This window comes from Labrus bergylta, chromosome 2 (assembly GCF_963930695.1).
Source record: "Labrus bergylta chromosome 2, fLabBer1.1, whole genome shotgun sequence".
NCBI lineage: Eukaryota > Metazoa > Chordata > Actinopteri > Labriformes > Labridae > Labrus > Labrus bergylta.
This window is the reverse complement of record NC_089196.1, coordinates 13331609-13353755: the sequence shown is the minus strand read 5'-3', so window position 1 is coordinate 13353755 and position 22147 is coordinate 13331609. Positions and strand designations below refer to the sequence as shown.

Sequence of the window (22147 nt, the reverse complement as noted above, 5' to 3'; positions counted from 1 at the left end):
CTTAACTTTTCTACCTTTTACTCATGCATATGGAAAAAAAAGGAGCTTATAAATGAACCCACACGCTTAATACTTTTAGCAAATGGCTATTAGATAACCATAACGATAAAAACCATGAATAGAATCAATGCAAGGGCAACTGTTAGCATTTCAGATTAGCTCTGCGCTGAACCTCAGGGTTCATTTAGCTGCATTTGCTTCCATTATCGTCTGAATAAGCAGATCCGGCTGGCAGAGATCCATTTCTCTCCACACACCGTAGCACTTTATCTCCGTCTGAGCCCACTCAAATCACGTTAGCCAGCCAAATCAGGTTAGCTCCTCTTAAGCGTCAAACATACTTTTAATTCAAAGCATCACTTCATCGACACCAGACTTGTTGGCATCCCTGAAGTCTGGGTTGTCAGTTCCTCTGCACTGATCCACATCCACTGAGGTCAGACAGATCAGGATATTGAGTTGGTGTGTGTGTGTGTGTGTGTGTGTGAGAGAGAGAGAGAGAGAGAGAGAGAGAGAGAGAGAGAGATGGGGTGGTTGGCGTGTTTGAGATATTTTTAGGGTTGGATGAGAAGACTTGCTGACACTCTGGCAGTCCTTCACTCTGACATGTGTGTTTGATGCTATGCACAGCCCGGTGTCGGCCTCCGTGACCCGGTGCTGACACCGACGGTGGAGAGTGTGACAACGTGCTCCTGTTTGTGCTGCAAAGAACCCCGGTTTGTTGAGGGTGGGTTGGTTGGGGCAACGACAAGTCTGGGGGGTTGGAGTTGAGGACAGGGGTTGTGTCAGGACTGCCAGTCTTTATGTTTATTGTGGGGCATGGAAATAGAGCGAACAAAGAATCTTTAGTTCCTGGTTGATGTTTTAAATCTCTATATATGTCTTTAACATATGCATCACTAATTCCTCTTTACATTTTGAACCAATAAAATGTGAAACAACATATTTCCTGTTTCCGAAAACGGGGGGAAAAATATTCTCCAGTTACATCACTCATCACGATCACCTTGTCATTCCTATGGTCACTCATTTTCAGCCATCTGCACATTCACAAACAAACCACACTTGTAGGCTGATTGTACCACTGTGTCCTAACTTAAATATATCTGCAGTAGTAGCTTTTCACTGCCAGGGCTTGTTATAGACATTGTTGAGTCTGACTACAATTGGAGCAGGATTTACCGACAGGCCCCTGTTTTTATCTCACATGCTGCCTGCCAGGTACACTTAATGTCCATCTCTATAAATGAAAAGTGTTCCAAAGAGCAACGAGAGTACGAGGAGCAAATGAAAGAGAGACAGAATGTCTTGTCAAAAGTTGAATTTTCTCTTCTCATGCACCTGAGGTCTCTCTTGCGTCATGTGAGACTTAATAAGACTCCCTGACCATATATGAAATAAAAGACATGGCTTCGGCTGAGCTGTTAGGCGTTTGCGCTGCAAGAATAAAAGCGGAACACGGTGTGATTTGCACTGTTGCTCCGTTTGATTTTCTACAATATTGGAGATATTTCTGATTACAGGATTCCCAAAGAAGCAATCAATTCATCATCTTTGACATTTTACTTTTTTTCCCCCCACCCAAACATTTCTTGCACCATTTCTTTGATTCTGCAGTGGTCATTTTACACATCCAAAAATTATGCTCTTGAAAATAACCGAGGCTGCAGGTCATTCTGACTCACACACACGACACAAGGTGGAGTCAGGTAGTCTGATTGTCTGAGGCTAATAACAGCAGAGTGGGAGGAAGAGGTGCACAGAGGAGATGTTAAAAAGGCTCTGAGGCTTACAGTGCGCGTAGGCGGATGTCTAAACTTGTGTTTGTGTGTGTGTATGTGTGTGTGTTTGCGTGAGGGCACAGTGTGGTACACTAACCCTATCCTGATAAATGTGTGGGATGTGAGGATCGTTGTTGTGGAGCCTCAGAGCCAATCTGCCCAAGACCCTCTCTGTAGCCTGAGGGCCTCCTCAGTGCCGTCCTCCACCTGTCTGTCTCTATTTTTCTCGATGCTGTTCAAACACTCCAGCACTGACTGGATACAAACACTTTTCTTGTGGTATAAGTGTGTGAATTTGTACAATTTTCTAGGACTATTCTACAGCTCAACTTGTAAGTTAATTTATCAAATATAGGCTCACAATAAGAAATGACTTGTATTGCAAATAAGAAAAGAAAATGCATGACGCATGACATTAAAGCCGTCCACTTAAGCCAAATAAAACCACAAACACATCACATGTTCAAAATTACATCGAGCTAATTATCCTTGAAAAGGTAAACCAATTCATTTAGCCATAAATGATTTGCAGTGAGACCTTTTCCAGAGTTATTTCCAGCATTTTTCTGCACCATCAGTAAGAGCAGCCCTCATTAAAGCACAATGCCCTCCTCTGATGAAACTGTGAATTAACAGCTTGATTGCGGTACACACAGAGACGACAATCACCCTGTGAGATACCGCTCTGTGCATCAACAAACAGACATTACAAAATGTGTGAACTATAGATGACACAAACACTTTGTAAATGTAATTTTTGCATTTGAACTGATGAGTGGCACAGTAGATACAGAAGCTAGAATCAAATAAAGACTGAGCGAGAGGGAGAGAGGGGAGTGATGGCAGAATGAGTATGCCATGGAGCCGTGCAGCAGACGGAATAAGGCGGTTTTTGATCAGGAGTTTCTCTGGGATAATTGTCAGGAACTGCTGTTTGAAAGATGACTGACAAAAGGAGGAATATGATGGTAGAATTTGTTGAGGAAACATGAAAATGTGTCACACATCCGTCAAACAAAGAAATGCAATATTTATGGATTCTTGGAGAGCTGTTCTCTCTCTCTCTCACCCACACACACTCACGCAAACACACACACACACACACACACACACACACACACACACACACACACACACACACACACACACACACACACACACACACACACACACACACACACACATTGTTAAAGTCTTCTCAGCGTCTTCTCCACAAATCATTTCCCATGTCGTCATGCGTCTCCCTAACGTTCCTTCATAAAAGGATTAACATGCAAAAAAGGCTGTTTACATAACAATGACAAGAGTGTTTAAAATCCACACTTCAAAACATGATTATGATAAGCACGCAAAACTTTAAACAGACCCCCAGCCTTATGTTGGGATACAATTTTATTTTAATTTTCTTACAACCTGTAATGTTATTAACGTTTAAAGGACTACAAGTAGAATAAAGCACATTAGCTACTTTAAATAAAGTAACAATAAATATTCAGATTTTTCTTGATTCATTTTTCTTGTTTATTTTTTTTCTGTTTTCATTATAATAAAAGTTAACACAAATATTCATGTGTTGGCATGAACTGAAAAATTATTTTAAAATGTGTGCGTTAATGATTTGGTACAGGAAATAAATTTGGCATTTTATTTAATATTTGTTTTGTACATTTTTAGGCCGAGGCGCGCTAATAATGACTTTGCCCCACAATGCACACACACATGCACATGTACAAACAGGCTGTCATTGCTAATAGAAATAGAACAAAGAAAGAACTGTTTTTTAAAGGATTTTTTGATGTTTTTTCCTTCCTCTTTTTTTTTTTCCAGAGAGCCCCGCTGATTAATTAGAGCTATCTGTCTGAAGACCTCCTGGTTTACTTCAACAACTTCTCCTCCCTCACTTCTCTCTCTTTCTCTAACACACACACACACACACACCCAAACACACACACTCACGCAAACACACACACACACACACACACACACACACACACACACACACACACACACACACACACACACACACACACACACACACACACACACACACACACACACCTCCAAAGAAAACAAAAGCCCACTAATCATTTGAAGCCTGCTCTTTGTAGGTGGGGCCCGGTCATTATCAGGCCTCAGCAGTGCAGGTTTTTGTTGGTTTTAGCTCTGCATCCTCAATCAATCGCTAACAGGAAGAACTTTAATCAGGGTTTTAATGCAGCTGTACAAGAGGTGGGCCGGCCCATTGTGCTGTTCTGAAAGGGCCGATCGGAGGGGAGTCCTCTCGCGTTTCTTTACATTCACCTGCTGGGCCCTATTGGGTCTTTTTCTGAAAGAAAAGGACAAGGGGAATGAATAAAGAACACAGTGTGTCCGCTCAACCAGCCTATGGGTTAATCAAGGAGCTACTTGTCATCTCCACAGAGTCTCATAGTGCTGCTGGTTAAGCTCTCCCAGTCTCTTTCCCAGGACAATTCAAACTCGCTGAGAAGCCGGGACGGGACCAACAACAGCGCGCCATAACACAACCATGAGCTAATGATATACTGCTTTCAAATGAATGTATGAAGCAAGGGGGCTGCTGGGAAAGGACAGTGGGGGAAAACTTTATCGACTTCATCAAATCATAGACGAACACTTATTTCTGAAAGACTTGGTGAGTTCAAAAAAGGATTAAATAAAATCTATAAAAGATTCAAAACATTGTGCTGTGGGTTACTTGATCTAATATAAGTACTAGTTATACAAAAGCCCCTACGTTAGTCCTGATAGAAATACAATGAAGGCTCCAATTGACCTTACAGAACACTAATACAATTCAACATACAAACACATACACACACAACATACATACACAAATACTTTTTTTTTTTTTTTTTTAATTTTGACTTTTGTCAGTATGTTGGTACTTTTGTTAAGATTTTAAGTCACCCCACCCAAGCTTTAAAAAAAATGAAAAGGAAAGCATATTTAAACACCATTTTTAAATATTGAACACATGCGCAACTAAGGCTAAATTTAGACCTCAACTCGATACTGGATCTCTTGAAAATCTACAAAAAGAGTAGGAGGGAAGTTTTTTCAAGACATTGTGAAACACAAAGGTGCAAGGGGGGGCAACATTTGCTCTGATTCAAAGCCTTTAAATGATGCACTTACCCCATCTAGTGAAGAGAGAGAGTAACTGTCATCATCCATTCAAGAGACTGAGCGTGTGTGTGTGTGTGTGTGTGTGTGTGTGCGTGTGTGTGTGTTTAATTGTCTTAAATGTTTTTTTTCTCTAAAATCTTGAACAAAATAATTAAAGAGGAATAGAAGGTCTTAACATGGTTTTAATATGATTTAAGTATGGCAGTATATGATTAGTCCATCAAACATATAAATGAATTTGCACTCTTTTCAGTAATTTAATGATATATTTTCTTTTGTTTGATTTTCTTCACACAGAGACCACAAGAGGGCATTATTTAATCAGGGACTGTAATACAAATATATATATATATATATATATATATATATATATAGCACAGATTATTCTGAAGGAAGGGTCAATGTATTCATCTGTAAGGACTAAAAAAGCCAACGATAGGATTGTTTTCCAACGGCAGACGAATCATTTGCTTAATGATTGTTATTGTTTCTATAGTTTTAAAGGAATATTGAAAATTCTAAAACATTTGGAAAAAATTGTGAAAGAAATATAAAAACTTGAAAATTGGGACTGATGTGACTTCAGAATTAGAATTATTGGTTCTCATTTGGACAAAAAAGAATGGAAAAAAATCATTCAAATCATACCATATCATAATATTTCTTTAGAATTAAATTCCTTTAGTTAGACATTTTTTTATCGTCTCACGTAGTATGAAAAATTATTCACTGAGCAAAGGTTCAGATCAACATTTAGTATCAACATGTTTTCTGCAAGAAGTTTAGCTCAGCCTGTGTGACATTTCCAGGAAAAAAAATGTCTGCAATTTGCTGCTCACAGAGGGTGCTTTGGAATTATGCATGTAATTTAAACGTCAGATTTGTCAGAGACAATGTAGATTGGTGACTAATGGCTGATCCACCTGACAGGGCTTTTTGTTGAAGTCCACAGGAAGTCCACAGGAAGCCTGCAGTGCTCTCCAGCAGGGCCTGCTGCACTCAGGAGAAATATCTCCGACTAAAAGGACGGCGGCAATTAGGAAAACAAAAGCGAAGAGGATGCCTGTGATAATTAGCAGGAGCTGACACCCAGCTTTTACGCTATCAATTACAGAGCATCAGAAACAAATGACTTCTCGTGGTCAATATTTGTAAAATATGTTTTTATACATAGCTCTGTGAATATATGTTGAAAAATAAGAATGAAATGTTTTCTTTGAAATGTGACATTTTGGGGCGTATCAAAATTGTTATTTTTGAAAAATAAATTCTGGGAAGACATATTGTGGCGTTATCATTTCTGTTTGTCATGATATTTCTTTTCATTTCCTGAAATTAACGAGGAAACAAACTGGGAACTTGTCTGAGCAGAAAATTTAATGTGAACATCGCGTTACATTCATAATGACTGCGTTTAGAATCACTTGAGCTTGCTCAATTAACAAAATTCAAATGAGGTAAAAACAGTGTGCACATGCTGCTTGGATTTTTATTCCCTGCCGTTTTTTTTACAAGCTGCTTTTAAAAGCTTATTTCAGCTGAATTGTGGTGCTTGAGTGCTGATTTTGACAGGCACTCTCTGCAGAAGGTCAGCTATTCACCTGTAAGGAGAGAAATTAGCCTGCCTAATTTTTGCTGTCCTTCAGGTGCAGCCTGACAGCCTGCTTTGCATTTTAATGCAGACAACCTGATTATTAAATCTTAGAGGGCTTTTTTTTTGTCTGAAATAAATGGCTTAGGTTGCTGGGCAACCTGGCTTGATCAAACAGGGTTCCCCTCCCCCGTTTGCAAGCTCATAATTCTTCGTCTATATTCAGGCATCCTCTTCTTAATTAGATTAAGATGCAAGAAAAAGAACACTGCAAGCAAATTCACAATAATATAAAGATGCACACTCACACACACACACACACGCACACACACATTAGCTTTGACATGAGTTTGCCAAAAAACAAATCTAGCAGGGCAAAAATAGTATTTTTGTTGTTGTTTGGTGTCTATCTTCATTGTAATTCATACATTTTTCTTTTTACGAATGCTTTCATTTCAAAAACAACAGTTTTAACTAAACTGTTTCATTATAGTGTTAAATTGCTTGTTTTAAATAAGAGAAAATTTATCGAGGTTTCTAATTTTTTTTTTAGGATTTAAAAATATTATAGAAACAATTTCAACATTTTTTAAGGAAAAACAGCTGCCCAAGCATTACACAACTCAGTATTAAGCACTCCTGGTCTTCAGGAAAGGAAAAAGAGGAACAGAGCCGACAGTCAGGCCGTATATCAGAGTAGCGGGACACTACTCCTTCTCCCATTCCCCCAAATGGCCGGTTATTTGCAAAGGTGAGGACATACACGTTGATGTAAAGGGTCATTTGTGGGACTTATTGGAGCCCGGTGCTGTGAAGGATTGGATTTTCAGCTGCACTTTAACATCTCTCCCTCTACATCTCATTCACAGCTACCTTGCTCACAATGATGGGGCGCAATGTGTGTTTTTCACTTCCCATTGATTTGGAAACGCTTTACAAATGAGCAGGACTCACTTTGTTTTTTTAAATAAAACATTTCCATCCGAGTTAGGAAAACAGAAAACATTTCTGCACTCTTTGTATTTGTCTTCAAGGTAAACTTAAATGGGTTATTAAATTTCACTCAGTTCTCACTAGTTTCACTGTGGAGGCAGAAGTTGTATGCATATATAGCAAACCAAGGACAGTTGGATTTGCAGGAAAGAGCGTGCCATTTTCTGCTCTCCCTGGAGCTACGGCTTTGATTGAATCCTGAAATGAGTTGAAATGTCACAAATCCCAACCAATATGCTCGAAAAATGAAAATTGGCCTTGGGGTTTTTAAGGTTCCCATTAAGGATGTGCTTAACACGTTCTGTTAAGTGTGGTTGGAGTGCATCAGAAATACAACATAATCATGTGTCTACGCACACTCAGGAGCAAGAAGTCCCTAAAATGTATTGATGCTGAGGGAGTCTCGCTCTCTCTCTGGTGAAGGGTTAAATCAGGCCTGACTGGGAACGAGGCAAGAAAAAAGCCAAAGGGCAGCTGGTTTCAAATTAAAGTAAGCAAAATTTGAGCATTGAGGGAGAAAATACAAAGCAGGGCTGGTACTACAAAAAAATGGTACATCCTTAATTTACCTGCAGAATGCTGAAAAGCTGAAAACTAACACGCATCGAAACCTATGCCTGCCTATTACTCACATCTTATGCATATCACAGCTTCTCTGCCTTTTCTCTGTCATATCATTGCATGTGATGCCTGCTCCAATGTCTTGCTTTAACAAAAAAATAAATAAACTCAGCTTCTCCTTTCAGACAGGTAATGCTTGTATTTGTCTGAATGCACTGATTTGATGCAAACATCCCTCTTCCTCTCAGGTAGCTGCATTTTCAGGAAACAGGGGGAAAAATTGACTCTCCTTACTGCTTAGTATTCACATCACGTAAAGTGGGTCTGTGTTCCTCATTTAGTGCTGTACTGTACAGCTGGGGAGCTGTCCAGCGCACGGCGGCAATATGCAAATAAGCCTGGATTTAAATGGAGATTGAGGTAGACACAAAGCTCAATTAGAGCCACACAGAGAGAGAGGGAGAGAGATGGTGGGGGGACTTTGAGTGTCTGGGGGATGTGGGGGGGAGGGGGGGGAGAGGAGAAGAAAAGAGCCCTAATGCCAACCTGAGGAAACCGATGGACACATTCAAACACAAAGACACATACACATAGAGGTGGCTGCACTTAAATTACCGGGCAAGATTTCTAAATTCTGATCTCTGAGGGGGCTCAGACGGCGGCTCAGCTCTGTGATGTCTTTCGCTCAAACCAATCACGCTGAGAATATCCCACATCATCCGTATCACACATGTCATCAGAAACGAGCACATGCAGGTGCACTTTTCTTTTTGTTTGAGGCTCGGTAGAGAGAATCTCCCAATGTGGCATGAATAGAGAGGGAAACAGCGGCCATTTTGTTCTTGGGTGTTGGTCCATGCCCAGCAGCAGTGCATATTATCACCTGACCCAGTGCCTGCATGAGTGTCCTTGGACAAGACTCTGACATCAGCACTGCCACCACTGGTTGTCATGGCAACCCTGGTGAAGATGGGGATGGGGGGGGGGGGTGTTTGTGCATGATGGAGGGTAAAATAATTAATATGCACACATATAGGGTGTTTGAATGAGGATTTAATTGTATCTGTTGGTGTGTGAAGCTTTAATGGGATTCAACGCTATAGCAAAACGAGGAGCATCAAAGAAGGCAAAAAAAAAAAAAAAGATTAAGCAAGTTCATTGGTCAGAGAAATCATTTGCATCGTTGTCAAGGTTATTTCCAAATGATTTCCTTTCATACAAGAAAGTAGCTTCATAAGGGTGGGGATAATCCTCCTCATCCTCCTCTAGATTTTTCTCCTCCTCCTCCTCCTCCTCCTCCACAGTATTATCAGCAACATGAATAGTTTACACCGTACAAATAGCACAGACAAGGTGATGCTTCACACGACACCAAACTGTCGGTCAGCGGCTGACTTTGGGTCCATGAATTGTAATCATTTCAGGTTTTCATATGCAGCTGAAATATAACAGGATGGAGAGCAGATTGAACTCTGACTGGATGAAAATAACTTGATCAGGGCGGCTCAGAGATCATTCAGATGATCTGTAGAAGGCACAAAATCACATAAGTCTGATTTCCCATAAAACACTGCCTGTCAGTTCACATAGGTGCATCATTTTGTCTCACAGACACATAGGAATAACACACACACAAAAAAAGTGTCTCTCTACTCCCAACCACCTCTCAAAAACACACAAGAGTTTCACTTGCTGCCTCAGCTCAATAGCATCCATGCACTCTCTCTGTTATTATAGAAGCCTCATTACTGTCAGGATGTTATAGGAAATTCAACACGAATGTCAATAACACTATTCTTCAGGTATTCGAAAAGAATATATTAGGACAAAAATAGTTCGTCCACACAGCACTACGGGGTTTATGACTAACAGCAGACGGAAAGGTGTTTGGTAGGACTGACACAACAGTCTACATGATGCACACAGTCGCTCACGCACGCACGCGAGCGTTACACGCCCTATCGGCGCGCGCACATACAGTAAACGTTGCACTGGTCTCATCAATAATGCATCGGCACTTCATGTTTATGCAATATAAGCTACATGGCAAAACCGAGCGATGGATACTGTAGATGTAAGCCCGGCGCACATTGAACGTACAGCGTTTTTACAAGCTTATCACACACTCAGCTCACACATCAAAGTTAAAATGTCCCCCCCCCCCCCCCCCCCCCCCACATGTAGGCTACAGAAGAAGATTAAGATAATAAAATAGTCCTCAGCACATACCTGTTAAAGCATTATTTCTTTGGTTCTGGTTTATGCCGGCTTGAAGGGCTTCATGATAACACGGCACTAAGGAAATAAAACTAGCTGCGGTGATATGCAAATTAACGGCTCCTGCTGAATGCACGGTCATTTATTATTCATAAATTACTCATGTTTATGCAAATTACGGTATACGGAAACGCTGGTGGGGGTGGCTCCATCCAAACACACTGTGATTCAATTTCTGTTGTGATTCAGTTTCTGTTCTGCTCTTCCATCTATAAAGATCCAAATCCAGGAATTTAAAGAACATTTTCATAAAGCGGCTCAGTCATTCTGAAGTTTCCTTCAGGTAGTCACTGAGCTGAGGGAAATCAAAGACAGTGGATCAGTGGGACATTGCAAATCATATAAGAGAGAACATTTAAAAGGGTCCATTATTTAAATAGGCTATGCCTTCAAAGGTATAGGCAAAAACATAAATACAATTTTTTTTATTTATCGAGCCTATCTTTTTTTTATAGCCTACTTGTTTGTCAACAAACATGTTTCTTAACATGAGTCACACATTAGTCTACAAAGAGGTTCTCCTCTGGGTAGAATAATCGGTGTATCTTGAATGACTTATGTTATGTTATTTTTATGCCTACATGTGTTTAAAATTATCAGGCTATAGGATTTAATAATGATGGAGCAGAAAAGTCTATTTGCTTTTATTAAATAGCCAATAAGTTATATAATCGTGTGACGTTCAATAGCCTAATAGAAATTTGACAATAGGCTATCTAATCTATTTGTAGCAACATAAACACTAATAAACTTAAAGCTATATGAAAGTTATATGACTAAACTGACTGAAGAAAACATGAAAGTTAGTGTGTGTGTGACAGAAAGAGAGAGAGAGAGAGAGAGAGAGAGAGAGAGAGAGAGAGAGCGAGAGAGAGAGAGAGAGATTTAATTCAATGACATTTCATAAACACTTAAAAAGCAGTAAGCTCAGCTCCTGCCATTACAAAGCTGTGCATGGAGAAGAGTCCCCTCAGCCAGCTGATCCTGAGGCTCACACAGTGTAACAGCACCAGGCCTCAGGACTCACAATATCTGGTCCAATCAGATTATAGAGAGAGAGACATAAAGGTATGAACTATTGGACATGCACAACAAAACGTCAAAGCAAACTTCAGTGTTATCTGGCTCCAAACAGACAATACACTGAAGCCAATTATCTAAGCACAGTGACTGATGAGAAAGTGAGACAGACATTAACCATACAGACTGTACAGACTGAGTGATCACAGCCTGGACAGAGAGACAGGTAGACCTGGCTGCCCAGAGAGGTCAGCTCTGTCCAAATGGACAGGTGGAGACAGAGACTCACTTCCTGCTGCACTGCAGCAAATGAACACATAAGAGAAGAGTTCTTCAACAAGATTAGACATCAAGTCCCAGACTTTGAGTCGCTCTCAGACCAACATATAACACAGCACATACTGGAAGAACACAGAGTTAGCAGCGAGGCAGAGAAATATGTCAATCGTGTCACAGCCTGAGGGACGACCATGACAACACCTGACAGGTGTATCTAGTCACCTAACAGCACACACTGCTTTATTCATGTTTGTTTAATATTTGAATATTTAGTATAACTATACATAGAAAGTTCATAATTGTTGCTGTATTACTCATTTTATTTTTCTGAACACACACACACACACACACACACACACCGTTTTTTCTGTTTATTTGTTGTTGTATGAAATTGTGTATTTTTTATTTTTGAATCATGCTTCATCATTGATTACTGTTGATACTGTTTTGTATTGTGTTGCTGCTTTGGCAATATTGTTTATGTAACATTCAATAAAGCTTTCTTAATTGAAATTGAGAGAGAGAGAGAGAGAGAGAGAGAGAGAGAGAGAGAGAGAGAGAGAGAGAGAGAGAGAGAGAGAGAGAGAGAGAGAGAGAGAGTTCAATTGCGCCCTTGGTTCTAAATTACGGTAGTACGGCGTCATCAAAGAGGGACAACGTGACGCACAGGATTGGCGACAGGCGTCAGTTTTATTATTGGTTTCAGGATTTTTAGCCAGTAGCTCAGAAAGTATCACAGTAAAGCTTTTGAAGCTGTGTTTTACGACGCTAAAGCTACATACTGCCCCCAAAACACCAGGTTTCTTATCCGGAATAAATGGACTAGCGTGTTTGTAGACACAAAGTAAGTAAATGTCACACTGCTGCTAAATGTTGTTTTATTGTCTTTTAGTCCATTTTTTTTGACCGCTTCTTTATCTTCCAGAAGCAGCCATGTTTCACATCAGTTCACAGAGAAAATACTGGATTTTTAAAAGTGAAGATGAACTGGAGCAATTGAGACAAAAGGCCAATCAGAAATTCCGTAACAAGATACGCGAAAGTGGAAAGGTGAGTACCGATAGTTAAATATGAAAGATACCAAAGAAGGACAAGAGACCCCTGTTTCACCTTCTTCACCTGCTCCACCTTCTTCACCTTCTTCACCTGCTCTTTGTGAAACAGACCGGCGCGAGTGCGTCCAGCTTCCTGGAGCGTCATGAGGAGGACGTTTTGTTCAAACACTATGAGAGGAGGCTGCTGGACTTCTGCAACGCCTTCAAGCCTGTAATGCCGAAATCTGTTGTGGTATGTGTGTATGTGTGTGTCTTCTGTTTCACCCTGTGTGTGTGTGTGTGTGTGACTCGATGTTTGCCTAAAGCCTGAAGTTGTCTGACCCGTGTGTGTCTCACCTGTGCAGGGTACAGCCATCACGTACTTCAGGAGATTCTATCTGAACAACTCTATTATGGAGTACCACCCAAGGATTATCATGTGAGTAGCATTGGTCAAAGTCAACTTGAATGGTAGAAATACACAATATTATAAAACAGTGATAGGGAGGGACAATAATGGAGCTTATTTTGGACTTGAGTCAACGTTGAAAACTTTTATTGAAGTCGTGCCGCCCTCTCAATCCCGGCTTAACTTGATGTTGAATTAAATGGGGTTTTTTGGGGGGTAAAAGTAAACTTTAAGCATAATTTATGAGCTGTAGTGTGTAGAAATAACACACAAATGTGACCTGTATCATTTAAAGATTTGCATGAATTGCCCAAAATGCCGGGGGCGGGGGGAATGGTACGCCTTGTTTTGAACTCACCTTCGTGTTCCAGGCTGATCTGTGCATACCTGTCCTGTAAAGTGGAGGAGTTCAACGTTTCCAGCACCCAGTTTGTGGGCAACCTTCTGCAGGAGACCCCAGCAGGCCAGGAAAGGGTTCTTGAGCAGATCCTGGAGTATGAGCTGCCGCTGATCCAACAGCTCAACTTTCACCTGGTGGTCCACACCCCCTACAGACCCATGGAAGGCCTGCTCATCGACATCAAGGTACGGGATTATTCTTAAAAGTAGCTCTTGCACCCTTAAATTGTCACCTAGTGCTCGTCTAGTTCTTTCTGTTGTCAGGATTATCAGTCCAACTGAATGTTATCTCTTCAATAATGTCACCCCCCCCCCCCCAGACAAGATACCCCACGCTAGAGAACCCAGAGTCACTCAGGAAGAGTGCTGATGACTTTCTAACACAGGCAACCATGACAGATGCCGGTCTGCTGTTTCCGCCCTCTCAGATCGCTCTAACAGCTATTCTGAACAGTTCATCAAGAGCCGGTCTCAGCATGGAGAGGTTAGTCATCGGGCATGTTTGAGTTGACGCAAGGACCATTGATGAGGTTTAATGTCAAAGCAGGGATTTAGGAGTAATATATAAAAACAATGAAGAGCGATGTAATCTCATGCTAACATATGTTTCTTTCTACATCTTGACTATTTGTCATTGCTAACAGGCACATACAAACACAAACTTTGAATGAAATGTAAATTACACACATTTGGCGTATGTAATATGTTAAGTGTGTTTACCTTTATATCCTGGAAAATACACTAAACCAAAGTGTCAATTCACTTATTTCTTTTTTTTTTTTTTTATCTTTGATTAAATACAATTTATTTTATATTTGTGCTTTTAAGTCTTGTTAAAGGTCGTTTTGGACATATTTGACAAATATGGTTCTGGTTGAGTGACCTTGATTAATTTATTTATGTTATATAATTGAAGGGAAATATTCTGCCTCATTCCCACCATATCGGGTGTAACATTGACACATTTGTTTTTCCACACCCCTAGCTACCTAACTGAGTGTTTGGGGCTGAAAGGGGACAAAGAGAGTCTTTCAAAGATGTACGAGTCAATGAGACGTGAGTAAACTGTACCTTCAAATTGACACCACACGATGGTGCTATTGAGCTGTTTCTGGCTTTACTACAGGTTGGTAAAGTCGCTAAACTAAGATTTGTATCGTGTGCTCATGCAGGGATGAAAACCCTCCTGACGAAATACGAGCTACCCAAAGCAGAGGAGGTGAATGTTTACAAACAGAAGCTGGAGAGGATTCATGCTGAATTCAGTCCAAGCAAGTAAGGATACGTTTCCTGCACATGTTCTTTATGGTATAAAGACTGTCATATTAAAACGCAAAGGCAGATACAATGCATTTTATCTAGTTCTTAAAATAAGACAGTACTAGTCTATTGTAGTTATGGGATCATTTTAAGTCGCAGCACCTTTTATGTTTAGATGTGTAGCACACATTGATGTGGGTTTGTGTATGCACACCCAAGTCAAAGTAACTCCATCCCTTTGTTTTCATACATAGTAACAGTTTTATTTTAGCCAGGTTCTCGTATCTAAGATGCAAAAGGTTCAAGGTTCAGAATCAGGTAGAAAAATAAAAAGGAACACATCATCAGCTGTATGAAATACAAGAAAGGAAGTACAACAGCACGCCACATTCCTACCTACATCACCCATACCGTGTAGCACAGCTGATATATTGGTATTGCTGATGAGGAGACGTCCAGGCTCATTTGTCTGTCGCCAGTTGTCTGTTAACACTTGGTGAGGTCGGTGAGGTCCTTTTTAGTATCTTAAGTGCATCTACAGTAAACAGTTTGGTAAACTCTCGAGCGATGACAGGCACAGATTCTGACTCGAGTCATCAGGAGGCACACGAGCCAACCTTTTTACGTCTGTGACTAAATCTGTGCGTGGCATGACTTCTCAGGATGAATCTACATGGAAACAGTGCAGAGGTGTGCTGAAACGGCACTCTGTGATCGGGGGGGGAGGGGGAGCAAGAGAGACTGCAAATGCATGAAAAGCTTATTCGTTCACACCCTGAAGCTTAAAGGAAGTCCAGGTGGTGGTTGTTAGAGCAGCATATATGTAGGCCCACACACAATAGCAGGATCCATTCAGGGTTAACACATGCACAGGACAGGATACAGAAATCTCCTACAAACTCTATCTTTCACCTCAGCTATTTCATACACAAACACCTTTTTACTTCTATACAAGCCTAAGTTTAGCATATCAACAAACAAAGCAGCATATAGAAAAGGTAACAAGTGGTTTCAGTGCTGCGTGGAATTCATACAGAAAGACGAGTGGAAGTCAAAGATGAAAGGAAGAGCTTGTCATAATATCAGGTGGCCCAGGCAAGCGGCAGGTGTGTAAAAAGGGCGTTAAGGCTTGTGTCATCTCGGAGAGAGGTGCTATGTTTAAAATTCCCTGATGACGGCTACTTCAATGCTTTGGATTGCCTTCCCTGTAATCCTGGTCTTAAGTCCAAGTCAAGAAAAGGCTGATCGTGGAGGTCTGGTTCTTTCTCAACCATTAACGAGTCAAAGTTCTGAGGGGAAGGAAGGCATACCAGGAAAGACAAAGAAGGTCAGATACGTCTTCAGTCGACGGTATCTCAGGTCCATCTTCATAGAATCATCGTTTCAGGTCTCGTGTGATGAGGCTTCTTGTCAAATTCGAAATCACTGTCAGTGTCTGAAGCGTTTTTTGGGAAGGACTTTGGAAGGTCAGTATTCAAATATGCAGCAAGTGGTTTCCCATGGAGATCAGCCATGTTGCGCTTCAACTGCCTTAAATCTAGGCCACATGCTTATAAATACAAACTGACTTTTGTCATCGGCCTCATCTGTCGAGGACTCACTTTGGCTGGCTGTGTGGTCAAACTTACCACGCATTTCGATTCGCAGCTGGAAACCTGTAAAACTCACATAACTTGGATGGCAGCAGCCAGAGACATGATGGTGCACTCTGTCCTGTGAAGTAAAGTGGACATGTTTGAGAGGCACATGCTGGAAAAAGGTCACTTGTGTAATTACATGCTTGTATCATTTTTGAATGCATAAAAAAAAATGCATGGTGGGAGCTAGTCCAAATGAAGTCAAACATTGGAACGATGAAACTACAACTACTGATGGAGACCATGAAGGTGTGCTGGAAACAAGATGCTACATGTGTGTAGACAACAGAGTTCACCAACAATCAGTGCTTGCAAACACAAGTTCTGATGATGAAATATTTGCAGAAGTAACTGGTCCGTTTTTTTTTTGGTGCATGTTTACTCTTTTGCACATTGTTAAAATATATTTTCTATTACAGCAAACGAAAGCGAGGGTATGAAGAAGATGGTCATGTGGCAAAAGAAGCCCGTTTGGAGGAAGAGGTGGGACTTAACTTTGGATTACTGGCAACAGTAAACCTTTCAGAAGCCACACATTTTTTTTGTCTTGCTAAAGATTACTTTTTTAAATTGCAGGTATGGACTGATGAAGACCTGATGTGAGCGTTTATGCCCTACTACTTTTGGATTTACACAAAGATTAAAGTCACTATGCTGCTTAATTCCAGTATTCAACCATCACGGTCATAGTTTGCATAAGTATACATGTTGTATTTACTTTTCTACAGATGATTGTACGTGCTTGTGATGCCTTTGTTCTGCAAGAATAAAGATATTTTTCTACATTTTTGGTATCCACTTTTCTAAAAGATTACAAAAGTCTTGACATGTTAACAAGCAAAGATGTACTGTGTGCGTACATTTCTCCACCTTTATCGGGGGACAAGGAACGACTCATTAAGCTACTTTAAAAAAAAAAACTGTTTAATAAGTGCATGCATGTCCGATACAGTCTGTACTATTAAAAAGATTTCTGCTGTAAACACTTAGTTTTTTTTACTTGGTTTCTCTGATTATGTGTCTTGCCTGGCATTGAGAGGTTTCAAAAGAACTTACCAAATAATCAAAATAGCTGATACATCTGAGAGAAAAAAAATTCAGTTTGTCTCATTTATATACTCATGATTCCAGCAAGAGAATTTATTCTTAATATAAAATAACCATACTTTTCTGAAAGACTTTGTTCCAATCTAGAAAACAAAGGAAAAACAAAAGAACAAAATAGATAGAAATGCTCCTTTCAGCTCTTTGCGGATATTGTCACAACCTTAAAATAAATCAGTCAATTACAGTATAAAAAGCATAATTGCTCATAATCCAGTTACAAGAAAAGGAGGACTGAGAACTAGCTTCTCCATGTCAGTTTCCTCATATTGAGCAGGAAGTGGGGGATACACTTTGGCAACCTGTGCTGTCAAAACACACCTCGGGTACAAAGACACCTCTTAAAATCTTTGTATATGGCCCTCGTGACAAAGGGAATGAAATGTACCCAAAGTCTGAAGAGTTTGTGAGGGGGAAAAAAAAAAATCTGTTTCTGTAAATACAGCTGTCAGTCACTGGTAAAAGTTTTTTTTTCTTTTCTTTGTAAGTACTGCGTCGGCTGTTTCACTCGTCTGCTGTTGTTGCATAGCTCGCTTGTGGTGAACGGGACAAGATGGCAGGTGGATGGGGATGGGCGGGACTATCGGAGGAGGACATAATGGAGGGTGGTGGCAGTGGAGGGGTTGCCATGGTGATGAGGGTAGAGCATGCTAGGTCTCCCCTGTGCTGCACTCCGGTGGAGGAGACTTGACGGATGATGGGATGATGGAAGTAGGAGGAGGAGTGCAGTACTACCTGTTGCTGTTGGACATGGCGTACTGAGCCTGCTTCTGCTGGAGGAGCTCTGTGATGGCCAGCAGCTTTTTCAACACATGCTGCGGAGGGGGAAACACAAAGTCGATTCAAATCTCATGGAAGGAAAACAGCATAAATCTCCGCCTGTGAGTGTGTGCGCAGCTGTGACATCATGCGTCTCTGACCTGCTGTGCTCCCCTCTCGTTGCTCAGCGTCCGGAGCTCGTCTGAGTGTGTGCCGCAGAGCTCGTGCAGCGCAGCCAGGTCGCGGGACAGATCTGTCCTAAAGTGCTCTGTGGCTTCAGGGAGGTCAGGGACGTTCTACAAACACAGTGAAACAACTTTCTAAGCTCCTGAAGTATTCAGTTGGGGTCAACAAAATAAAACAGGAGACTTCAAATATTATATATTAATATTAAAAAGGGAAAATAATATTACTCACCCCTAATTCATCCAGAAACATGATCATCCTGTGTTTGTTGTTTTTGATGAAAGGGTTCACACCCTCCATGTAGGGTTCCTTCAGGAAGATTTTTAATAAAAACAGTTGAATGACTCCTCCATAACATATGACAAAATGTACTCAAACTAATATGAATAATTCATGTGATGTACAGCTACTGTCAAAGTGTTCTTTCAGACTGTTGTTCAAGTACCTTTGCACCAAATTCAACCAGGTTGGCCAGGTTCTGGACAGACTTAGCCACCAGTGTGAGGGTCCTGCCTGCTGCTGAGGATGGAGGGTCTGTAAGAAGAGAGGGTAGTAAAAAAACAAATATTGTAACATGTAACAGGACAACCATTGGAGATGTATTAGTATTGCTCACCAGCTATGATGTTGAACATTCTTGGGTTGAGGATTGCTGGACAGATCAGTCTTAGAAAGACAAAGCCGCTGAAAGAGGAACGGATGATGTGAAACAGAAAAAAACCTGTTAATAATATGCTGAATCAAAGTTGCTGTCCAATGAACAAAAAAAAAAAAAAAGAGACAGAAAAGGGGCTGACAGCGTTTGAAATCTTAAAGCAGTTTGTGTCTGATTACCTTACAACCCTCGTGCGCATGGTGGTGTTGGTGGGCCATTTCTGCTGCACAGACTTTTGCAGACAGCCGTAGATGAACCTCAATGTCCTGAACAGATACACCATATTACTGTGGTAGAATGACACATTGGCATTGTGCCGAAGTTTAAATATGTGCTTGTTCTTACGGGGGCAGGATCTCAGCAGCCATGAAGATCTTCTCCACCAGCTCAGACAGGATGTTGAGGAGATGAGCCAGGTTCAAGTTCACGTCCTCATTCTTTTCCAGTTTAGAAGGATTCAGCTTGAATTGAGATATAATGAGGGCCAGAACGAGGAGGCAAAGAATACAATTAAACAAATACAGATAATTAAAACACAGACGTCACATAGGTACAAAGAGCAGGGGGGATATAGTTCAGTGACTTGTTCTGCTGTGTGAAGGTCTTTTACCTCACAGGACTGTTTGCTCTCCATGATCTTCAGGATGGATTCTTTGAGAGCATGGTGAACGAAAGGTGTGGCTGTGGCTTTCATGTACTGCTCCATCAGTGTGCTGGCCAGCGTGGTCGCTCTGAACAACGTTGTGGCCTCATCTGGTGAGAATTCACAGGCAGAGAACGTTAATATCACAAATACAAAACCTTGGGTGTTGTTACTAAGAAGGATTTAAGGTTTTAGCATCTTTTAACATTCATTTAAGTCATTTTTTGCTATCATTGCTTCCTTTCTTACCCTCCATGTTAATCTCTCTGTCGTTGAGAGTCCTGAGTAGAGGAGCCTCAGCCTTCTCGTGTCTGAAGATCCGCAGGAGGAGGCTTGCCAACAAGGTGCGGTCCTGACCGCACACGTGGGCCAGAGCGTAGATGACATGGAACTCTTTCTGCAAAATCATCTGCAGAGGACACACAACAATGATACCATCATTTTTAGTCAACACCACTCACACCAGACTTTGCAACGGAAACCCTTTTCTCGGCTTAACAGACCTCTTTGAATTCGCTGTACTCCTCTTCGGGCATGATCTTCTCCATGGAGTACCTGGCGCGTACCCGCAAGGAGCCCGGCTCGATGCCCTTCAGAGGCACATGTGAGCTGAGAGGGAACCACTCATCAATCATCTGGCCCTTCACCAGACGGTTTAACTGGCAGCGCATGAACACTGAGGAGGAGGAGAAAGAGGACAGGAGGGACACAGAAGAGTATTGTGAGACATAAGGTGAATGCAGAAATGTACAGAGCTGTTACATAATGTACATATGCACTTACAGATGTCACTTTCTTTGCTCTTTTTTGTTTTGTTGCTCAGGCTGATTTCAAATCTGTTGATTTCACTCGACAAGTCACTGAAAGAAGAGATACATAAAATGTGCTTATTTTGTGAATAGGTACTGGTAGAGAAAATGTTATCACAGGAGAACAGAATACAGAGGGAGAAAGAAGGGCTGAGGAGGGAGGACATTCACATTTAGGTATGTGATAAACTCACTCAAAGATGAACTCCTCAGTGAAAACAGGGTTCTGCCCCTCCCTTGGGTGCGTCTTAGCCACCTGGACGCTATTCAGGTAGATGTTACAGTAGGGGCTGTTGAAATATTTCACTGGCAGCTTGTGGGCTTCCTCCACATACAGCACAAGGCTGCTCACCTGAGAGGGGGAAAAAAGATTACGTGCATAAGACATACATATTGTAGGGAAGGGTTCAACAGTGTCCTGATCAAAAAGAACAATTATTGATTATTTCTATTGTATTTTCATCTTAAAATGTTTAAGTGTTCTCCTCTCAGATAAGTCAATAATAAATCAAAATAACTGTTTTGACAATGTAAAACTTCAAGTTCCATTTGAGTTGCTTTCCTCTACAGTATTTCAAATAATCACCGCCCACTCCTGATGATTCAGCTTCTGTAGAGATCATGATTGTGCTCAACAAATCTGTCTTCTCTTGACTTGCACAGACACACTTACAGACTTTTAATCAGAAAACTTCAACAGTTATAAAATTTATTTGAAAGCCACCACAGAGTGAACTCAATTGGACTTAGGGATTTCCTTTCAAATAGAAATAAATTAACGTGCCTTAAATTGAGTTTGTGACTTTTCAATGGAAATGCAAAAAGGCTGACTAACTTGTGTGAAGTCATCCAGGGTTAAAGATAGCTGAGTTTTTTTCTTTTTGTATTATTGCTCTTATTGTATTGTCTTATGCATTTGACCTCTTAGGATATTGAACTTGAAACATCTTTAAAAGTATTTCTAATTATCTTGCAACCCTGCCAAATGTATCTTTATTTTCCTCCCTTGAAATTCAAATTTGGATTTTACAAAAAGTTGTTATGGGTTGGTCTTAAACTTGAGTGATAAGGAAACGTACATATCATCTGATTGTGTATGTACCTGTCTGAGTCTCTTGTTGGTGGTTGGCTGAGTGGTTTTTCTTAAGTTACTGCAGAAGGTTTGAAGGCATTTCATCCAATCCTGCAAAAACAAAACACAGTCAGAATATTTCTAGGGCGTAGATTTGTTGAAAAAATTACAACTTGTAAACTATTTAAACTTATTTGTTATATGAACAAAATGGAAATCAACCCCTCCAGCACATATTGAGGCCTTGATTGACTTGTACCAGACTGCTGAGCAGTCCTGCCTGTGCAGGCTGGAAATGTATTTTTTTTTAATAAATAACAGCAACATTTCACAGCATGGCAAGACATGAGGCATTTTAGAGAAAGAACACACAGTTACCACACATTCTGAGCTCACCTGTGCCTGCTCTGGAGCCTCCCCGGCAAAGTAAAATATGTACTGTTCCTCGCTAAAATGCTGGACAACAATCTGGAAACAGTTTGGCCTGAATAAAAAAAGAAGCAGAAATGAAAATGATTTGAAACTGTTTGA

The 22147-nt window shown here is 40.8% G+C and overlaps 2 protein-coding genes and 1 long non-coding RNA gene across 6 annotated transcripts in view; 1 reads left to right on the top strand and 2 right to left on the bottom strand.

The window, feature by feature from the left end:
- The window catches only part of LOC110001715 (uncharacterized), a 34511-nt gene extending 24038 nt beyond the window's left edge, over window positions 1–10473 (bottom strand). The window contains exon 1 of the long non-coding RNA XR_002278789.2: window positions 10303–10473. This is a non-coding gene — a long non-coding RNA (uncharacterized lncRNA). The remainder of the gene's footprint in view (window positions 1–10302) is intronic.
- Window positions 10474–12307: 1834 nt separating this feature from the next.
- Window positions 12308–17173, top strand: ccnh (cyclin H). Of its 2 annotated transcripts, none has more exons than XM_020657392.3 (10): window positions 12308–12493; window positions 12578–12699; window positions 12814–12936; window positions 13049–13122; window positions 13464–13677; window positions 13812–13975; window positions 14477–14547; window positions 14664–14766; window positions 16808–16871; window positions 16965–17173. In XM_020657392.3, exons 2-10 carry the CDS (start codon window positions 12583–12585, stop codon window positions 16989–16991), a joined length of 957 nt encoding a protein of 318 aa, XP_020513048.2. In that variant the 5' UTR covers window positions 12308–12493; window positions 12578–12582; the 3' UTR covers window positions 16992–17173. The 2 variants fall into 2 exon arrangements, with proteins under 2 accessions (XP_020513048.2, XP_020513042.2); XM_020657386.3 differs by having other exon boundaries at window positions 12309–12493; window positions 12575–12699.
- rasa1a (RAS p21 protein activator (GTPase activating protein) 1a) overlaps window positions 14989–22147 on the bottom strand; it is a 26426-nt gene continuing 19267 nt past the window's right edge. For all 3 annotated transcript variants that reach the window (XM_020657352.3, XM_020657372.3, XM_065965196.1), the window contains exons 12-26: window positions 22013–22100; window positions 21647–21727; window positions 20739–20896; window positions 20519–20595; window positions 20239–20411; window positions 19985–20144; window positions 19703–19845; window positions 19438–19553; window positions 19272–19358; window positions 19054–19121; window positions 18883–18971; window positions 18669–18746; window positions 18413–18547; window positions 18228–18307; window positions 14989–16464 (exon numbers count right to left, since the gene is read on the bottom strand). In XM_020657352.3, the coding sequence (XP_020513008.2) occupies window positions 16416–16464; window positions 18228–18307; window positions 18413–18547; window positions 18669–18746; window positions 18883–18971; window positions 19054–19121; window positions 19272–19358; window positions 19438–19553; window positions 19703–19845; window positions 19985–20144; window positions 20239–20411; window positions 20519–20595; window positions 20739–20896; window positions 21647–21727; window positions 22013–22100 (1582 nt within the window). In that variant the 3' untranslated portion in view covers window positions 14989–16415. The remainder of the gene's footprint in view (window positions 16465–18227; window positions 18308–18412; window positions 18548–18668; window positions 18747–18882; window positions 18972–19053; window positions 19122–19271; window positions 19359–19437; window positions 19554–19702; window positions 19846–19984; window positions 20145–20238; window positions 20412–20518; window positions 20596–20738; window positions 20897–21646; window positions 21728–22012; window positions 22101–22147) is intronic.

Excerpts from the sequence above, each read along its gene's own strand:
- ccnh (XM_020657392.3), top strand. The coding sequence starts at position 12,583 with ATGTTTCACATCAGTTCACAGAGAAAATACTGGATTTTTAAAAGTGAA. Across the intron at positions 13,678-13,811 it reads GCCTGCTCATCGACATCAAG|ACAAGATACCCCACGCTAGA; the intron begins GTACGGGATTAT and ends CCCCCCCCCCAG. Across the intron at positions 13,976-14,476 it reads GCCGGTCTCAGCATGGAGAG|CTACCTAACTGAGTGTTTGG; the intron begins GTTAGTCATCGG and ends CCACACCCCTAG.